The 7,500-nt window shown below is 48.3% G+C and overlaps 1 protein-coding gene across 6 annotated transcripts in view; it reads left to right on the top strand.

Annotated features, from left to right (window-relative positions):
- Nucleotides 1-7,450, top strand: part of LOC137596344 (max-binding protein MNT-like) — a 7,568-nt gene extending 118 nt beyond the window's left edge. Inside the window, exons 1-5 of one of the 6 annotated variants that reach the window (XM_068316760.1) lie at nucleotides 1-699; nucleotides 1,836-2,207; nucleotides 2,694-2,768; nucleotides 2,896-3,080; nucleotides 7,310-7,444. The exon at nucleotides 1-699 is cut by the window's left edge and continues 118 nt beyond it. In XM_068316760.1, coding sequence (XP_068172861.1) covers nucleotides 1,905-2,207; nucleotides 2,694-2,768; nucleotides 2,896-2,952 — 435 coding nt within the window. In that variant the 5' untranslated portion in view covers nucleotides 1-699; nucleotides 1,836-1,904 and the 3' untranslated portion in view covers nucleotides 2,953-3,080; nucleotides 7,310-7,444. Of the gene's footprint in view, nucleotides 700-1,835; nucleotides 3,081-7,309 lie in introns of all 6 variants that reach the window. The other 5 variants (XM_068316759.1, XM_068316758.1, XM_068316757.1 and 2 more) reach the window with 5 other exon arrangements.
- Nucleotides 7,451-7,500: the final 50 nt, after the last annotated feature.

Below are 7,500 nucleotides of genomic sequence, written 5' to 3'. Positions count from 1 at the left end.
CAGTTAGAACTGCTGACTTATGCTAAATTGCTTGCACAGCTAGTCGAGCAGAAACTCTTGCAAGGCCGTCTTCCGCTTTCTTCTCTGATAATTGGCGTATATCTTCTTAGATAATTGCACAGCTAGTCGAGCAGAAACTCTTGCAAGGCCGTCTTCCGCTTTCTTCTCTGATAACTGGCGTATATCTTCTTAGATAATTGGCGTATAGCTACGATAGTTTTCATGACCTGTCTGCTTATCACCTCTTGCCAGGCCGTCTGCAAGGCCGTCTTCCTCTTTCTTCTCAGATAATTGGCGCACCATGACATCACCTGAATGTAACCCACTGTCTTGCCTGCTATCTTGCAGCTGTTGTGATACCAGGTGAACCCCGCCTTCTGATGTGCATAAAATCCATGTGCTGCAAGTGCATCCTCGCACTCTGCAGGGAGTAATCTCCCATGAGACAAAGTGCCGAGAATATTCTCTTTGCAATTGAAAAATAAACTTTGAAGCTTCGACATTTCACTGAGTGTTTTGTTTATTTAACTCTGTTCAGAAATTGTCCACAACCAAGAGAAAACGAACACGAAGCTGGAGGACCAAGGGTCTTTAGGACCATATTATTTGGCTCCACTTCAACATTTGGTGACCCCGACGTGATCTTGGCTGGACTCCTGCCGGACAGAGACAACTCCAAAGGGTACCCCGACTTGTAAGGTAAGAGGAACTTTGCCTCTTAGGGCCTTGTCTCTGCCTGTCAGTATAAGGTTAAAATCTGTCTTTCCCTATTTGGAAAACGTTCTAGAATCATTGACTCGAACACCAGTGATTTGATTTAATAGACGTCTTTTTGTGAATGTCGAACCGGACGCTGTTTGGATTGATCGGTCTTTTAATTATACTTTGTGTCAGCGTCTGGTGGTTCTTACACCTAAATTATTCTTACAGTAAGAACACTCAACTAGGTTTACAGACGTTCAAACCTAGTTGTTTTAATGCTGCGGTTGCTCAAAGAGTTTGTGGGGTTGCCCCAGCTGATGACATTAGGCTGTAGAGGTTAAAGCAAACTATTGGCTAAAAACGTCTGGTAAATTCTTCCATAACTGAGTAGACTGAGAGGATTGTCTGGGACATCCTGCGCGCTAGAGATTTTGCGTCTGGGACGCCCGTCTGGGAATATTAGTGAAACGATCCGGGATCGTGGGTCGAGTGATACTGAGTTCCGTGTTGAGGTTCTCGGAGGAAACGACGCCGAATTTTCTTAACTAAATTGGGAAAAGGCCTAATAGAATTTACAATGGAAGGTGAATTCGATCGGGAAACAGACTGGTTCAACTGGAACTTAATTCCAGACGACCCAGATGGTGCACCATTAGAAAATCAAGCAAAAATTGCTATTTTAGTGGCATCCGAGGGACTGCCCACAAAGATCCGCAGTAAGACGGAGTCTGAAATGAAAGATTGGTTTGAAGATTGCTGTAAAAAAGGATGGTTACCACCGCTAACATCCAAAAAATCATTCGTCTTACTGATGAAAGAGGTTGAAAAAGCATGCATTAAAAAGTTAAATGTACTGGCCACAACTGTCTCTGCAACAAATAGAATCAGTATTCCAGGAAGGCGGGCACGAGAGTCATATGTAAAGGTGGAAAAAGTTAAGTCACATGGACGATTGCTGTCAATGGGAGGATCAGTCAGAGTAAGTAGACAAAGAGGTCAAAGAAAAGTGTGCTTGGAATAATCCTGACCCGCCTCCTTATCTGGGGGAGAATTTTGCATCTGTTTTTTCCAAAACTAACCCGTTTGCCAGTAATCCTTATGCAGAATTACAACAGACTCTGACTCTGACTCAGACCAGACCAGACCCGCCGTCACTATACTTCCAGGCACCAGTCTGGAACATCACCAGCGGGAAACTGCACATGGATCAGACCGCCCCATCCGCGCCCACACCCGCGACTGAAGGTAAAGTGGTACCGGAACATGTCAGAATCATGGCCGCGCCCTGTGAACGAGCTAACAAACAGCTTAAAGATGAGTTTGAAGAAATCCTCAGGACCAGTAAAACTTATCCGGACCTGAGGCTTGCCCTGAGTGAGTTCAAGACGGAGCTGCTGCGCAGAGGGAATGCCTCCCGCAGCGTCAGAGACGAACTCCGTCAGAGGGTCCTACAAGCAGAACAAGAAGCGGAGGAACACTTCAAGACGTCACTCAAACATCATGAGGTATCATTTGACAACGAACAACATTCCACTTTACAGAAACAGGTGGCTGCACTTCAGGAACAGCTCTGTCGCCTCTCTTCCCGAGCGGAACCTCCCGTCTCCGCTCTTCCCCTCCCTTCTCTCCCTCCCCGGCCTCCAGCAGCGGAACCTCCCGTCTCCGCTCTTCCCCTCCCTTCTCTCCCTCCCCGGCCTCCAACCCCGCCTCCCTGTCAGCCCACCTCAGAGGGACCTGTGACTCGATCCAGAGCCGCTGTACAAGCTCCATTGATGGATACAGTGGACCCCAACTCCGGACGGCGTGTTGCCGTCTACCGCCCTTTCCCTGCAGCAGATCTCAATGCCATGCTTCAGACATTGCCACCTATTTCATCGGGGGGACGCAATTGGTTTGCATCCGTGCAGCGTCAGGCTATGGGCCACGACTTGTGTGGTGGTGACATGCAAATGATTTTAACTAAAGTATGTCCTTTGTCTATCTTACCACAGGTTCTAGAGGAAACAGGGGTGGGTCGTATGGCTAAAGATGAACCTCTAGACCACGAAAATTTGGACCGCATTGACGTAGGTCTTAACGCACATTTCCCTTTGCCTCTGTGTGCTGTCCATGACATGGTGTTCACTCCAAAAGTTGGAGAGGACGCGACTACTTACGTTGATCGGGCCAAAACTGAATATCACATTAAAACAGGTTTTCTACATAATACCTCGCCTTTCCATGACTCAGTCTTTCGAGCTTCCATTTTGAAGGGGATTCCCAAAACAGTGGTTACCGCCATGGAAAACATACCAGATCTGGCTGAAATGACGGATGACCGGTGGTGTTCCTGCCTGAGACACTTTCTGAGGAGACATGCCAAAGAAAAAGATACTAAGGTAGAAAAACATCAAACTGCTGTTTCTCAATTGACCGTCATGCAGATCCAGGACATCAAGAAGAAAGAGGACTCTGTTTCCTCTCCTGCCTCTGCTCTTCCACCTGATGATGCAGATAGAATGATGTATCAGTCGGGGCCACGATCTTGGGGTGGGGCTGACACTCAACGTTACGTATGTTTCCGCTGTGGCAGAGAAGGTCATTGGGTCAAAGATTGCCCCGAGAGGCCCCCACCTAGGGGGCGTGGTCGTGGATTCCAACGCCCTCGTGGACGTGGCAGAGACATGGGACGGTGGCAGTCTCTAGATCGGCAGCAGTACCAACAGCGCCGCCCAGTGGACTCCAACCAAGGTTCGCCCGTCCCGAATCGCCAGCGTCTGCCCCCTGGTGAACAGTTCTCACAATGAAGATGCCCTGAACCCACGGACATAGGCATGCAGGAGCCTATGATCACCATTACGGTAGGAGGAGTGTCAACTCCTTTTATGGTTGATACTGGTGCCCGTTATTCCACCATCCAACGGCTTCCTCCTGGCGCCTATGTCACCAATGACGTAATTCCTTTAGTTGGGTTCAAGGGTGAAGAAATTGCCCTGCCAAAGACTTCCTCCATTTTGGTTTCTGCACACAACCAGTTATTAACTCACTCCTTTATCCTGGCTCCCTCCAGCCCTGCTAATCTTTTAGGGCGTGATTTAATGTGCAAGTTGTGTCCTTTGATAAAGTGTTCTGCCGACGGCCTGCAACTGATGTTTCCGGATGGATCATCCCGACTGTGCCTGTCTGCCACCAACCCCGTCAACACCATGTTTCCGGTACATGCCAAAGTTGCTGTGGTGTGCATGTATGCTGACATCTTTTGGGTTGTGATGGACACTGATGCTGGACAGTGGACTCCTGTTGAGACTTTCTGGACAAAGTGGTCGCCCTGGGTCCGTCACCTACGCCCCTATGATCTGGTCTCTGACGCTTTGCATTGTACTCTGTATTATGACAGGATGGAAGACACAATTTTCCTGGGAGCCTTCCAGGAGGTGGAAGGACTCCCGTGGGATCTCTCTCTCCAAGATCTCTACGTAGGACCTCAGGGTGTGGCTTGGGCCGTATCCTTGACGCCCGAACAGCAGAAGTGGTATCGTATGGATGATCCTCCAGATCCTTCGATGCCGCCTTGCTATCCTCATGTCTCCTTGGCTGTCTCCCCAAAACACACACAGAAAGATCTGGGTCCCTTCGTGAAAGCTTGCATCGATGCTGATGATTGGAAGCCGACATTCTACTCTGGTTTGCACTATTCTGCATCTCTTGACTCATATCGCATTTTGTCTCCAGAATTTGTGATCCCTTCCGTCCTAGAACACAGCGTCCTGGACAGGCACCATGGCAGAGAAACATCCGACAGCGATTTGGCACCTGCGCTGATTGACTCTCTTCCCGACTCCCTCTGGACCCAGGGTCCTACGGATGTCGGTCGTTGTGACGTCACGCCAGTCACGTTTCAAATGAAACCGGGTCCCATTTGGGTTCCTCAATATCCGGTTCCTGCGAAGGGTAAGGCCGGTGTAACTGAGACCATAAACGGGTTGCTTGAAGCTGGTGTGCTTGCTCTAATTGAAAGCTCTCCTTTTAATACACCCATTCTCCCTGTAGAAAAGAAAGGTACAGGCAAATGGAGGATGGTCCATGATTTGAGAGCTATAAATGCTGCAGTCACCACTCCCACCCTTCCGGTCCCGAACCCTCATGCTGCACTCTCACTGTTGTCGCCCTCTCACACTCACTTCACTGTCATCGACTTGGCTAATGCTTTTTTCAGTATTCCTCTTCATCCATCCATGAAACCTTATCTGGCCTTCACCTGGGATGGAAGGAGATACTCCTACAACTGTCTGCCCATGGGGTTCCTCCTTTCTCCTGGTCTCTTCAACGTCCATCTTCGTGAGCTTCTGAAACCTTTGTCTCTTCCGCCCGGTGTGCTCCTCGTCCAGTACGTCGATGACCTCCTGGTTGCGGCTCCATCAGAGCAATCCTGTCTGGACACGACTCACTCTCTGCTCCTTCGTCTCCATGAAGTAGGCCTTAAAGTTTCTAAATCCAAAATTCAAGTTGCCAGAACTCAAGTCTCTTTCCTTGGTCGCTGTGTATCCCGGATGGGCACAGGCCTCTCCTCCTCGCACAGAGAAGACATTTTACACTCTGCTCGTCCATCTACCGTGAAGCAAATGCTAGCTTTTCTGGGGTTGTGTAACTACTCTCGCCATCATGTTGTTGACTTCTCAGAGTGCACGCATCCTCTCCGTGCTATGGTCAAGGAAGTCGGCATGCGGAACCTTTCAGCCGCTTTGGCCTGGACTCCGGACGCTGATGCTGCCTTTTCTCACCTTAAGGCATGTTTGGCCTCTGCTACATTTCTTTCCATTCCTGACTACAATAAGATGTTTTTCCTCGATGTGGCTGAAAAAGCAAGCAGTGTTTCTGCTGTGCTTTTTCAAAAGGGGGATAGAGGAGAACGAAACGTCTGTATGTATGTCTCAACACCATTGGACAATTATGAAAAACGCCATACGCCCTGTTCATCTTTTGCCTCAGCACTAGAATCGGTCATCACTCAACCACACATCATCTTCATCCATGAAGGGATCAATATGGCTGATGGTCTGATTGAAGGTACCCCACACTTTTGTACAGAAAAAGTCCAAGACGACACAAAACTCAGAGATGACTTGTACGAACAGCCATTGACTAACCCCGACATGACGTTGTTCACCGACGGATGTTGTTTTAAAGGCATGGATGGCCTGCAATCAGGTTTTGCCATAGTTCAACATCAAAACGACGATTTTGAGACAGTTAAGGAAGTCAGACTGGACGGACCACAGTCAGCACAGAGAGCTGAAATCCTAGCAGTCGCAGAAGCTCTAGGACTCGCAAAAGACCAAACTGTAAATATCTACACTGATTCTGCTTATGCTCATTTGGTTGTACATACTGCATTAAGTGAATGGCAACGGAACAATTATCAGACAGCAACAGGAAGTCCAATTAAACACCTGAAAGAGGTAATGCATCTCCAGGAAATGCTGATGTTGCCAAAAGCTGTTGCTGTTATCAAGTGTCCAGGTCATTCCAGAAAAAATGACCTGATTGCAAATGGAAACGCCGCAGCAGATGCAGCTGCTAAAAAGGTGGCAGGTTATCAGCCAGCACTCCAACTCTCGGTGAGTGACAAAGAAATTGATTACAAAATAACGAATGATGTGATCCGAGAGTGGCAGGTGAAAGCTAGCCCAGAAGAAAGGAGTTTGTGGAAGGCAAAAGGGGGTGAAAAGAATGATGAAGGAATCTGGAACAAAGAAGGTAAACCTGTGCCGCCTCAAAAACAATTGAAAGTTTTGATTCAAGAAGCCCATGGACCATGCCACGTAGGCACGGACGAAACACTGAGACGTCTCTGTGGCTGGTGGCATCCGTTCATGAGAACAATTGTGAAAAGTGAACTGCAGGACTGCAGTGTTTGCAATAGGCATAATTGCCTGCCAACAACTAAACCACCTCCAGGGGTGCAGGACCAGGAAGTGACAGCACCTGGTCAGGTAATTTCAATGGATTTTACCGACATGATCCAATCGGTTAATGGGTATCGATACCTGTTAGTGATTGTTGACTCTTTTTCAGGATGGCCTGAGGCTTATCCATGCAGAGCAGAGACAGCAGCTTCTGTAGTGAAACATTTGGTTAACCATTACATTCCAACTCATGGTTTTCCGAGAAAAATCAGGTCAGACAATGGAACTCATTTCAAAAACAAACATCTACAACAGGTGGAAAGTATGTTGGGATTGAGACACACTTTTGGCGCTGTGTATCACCCTCAGTCACAGGGAAAGGTCGAACGAATGAATCGCAACATCAAAGAAAAATTGTTAAAATCCATGGCCTCGTCAAAGATGAATTGGCTACAGGCCCTCCCTGTGGCTCTGTTGAATGTCAGAATGTCATTGAATTCATCCACAGGTTGGACCCCATTTGATGCACACACTAACAGACCTTTTCCAGCTCCCACAGCTCCATTGGAACCAGTTCCCGGATTCCAAGGCCCAAAAGGCCTCCGCGAACTAACAGTCAATTTTTCCCATCTCACAGAACCACAGGAGAAACCACCAAAAAGTGTGAATGTGTGTGAATGGGTGTGGCTGAGAGTAATCAAACGAAAATGGTCTGAACCTAGGTGGACAGGTCCCCATCAAGTCATTGAGAGAACCGGAACCGCAGTTCGGCTTCTAGGAAGAGGGGACACGTGGTTTCATCTGACGTCCACCAGGCCTGCAAAGACCCCAACGGGAGTCGCTCTCCCCTCTCCAAAAGCTGCTAATAGTGGTGACGACCACTAGGGCATCCGCCCCAACTGAGGACATCGAG

The sequence above is a fragment of the Antennarius striatus genome, chromosome 6, assembly GCF_040054535.1.
Source record: "Antennarius striatus isolate MH-2024 chromosome 6, ASM4005453v1, whole genome shotgun sequence".
Taxonomy (NCBI): domain Eukaryota; kingdom Metazoa; phylum Chordata; class Actinopteri; order Lophiiformes; family Antennariidae; genus Antennarius; species Antennarius striatus.
Note: the sequence above shows the minus strand (reverse complement) of the source record. Positions and strands in the feature narration are given on the sequence as shown.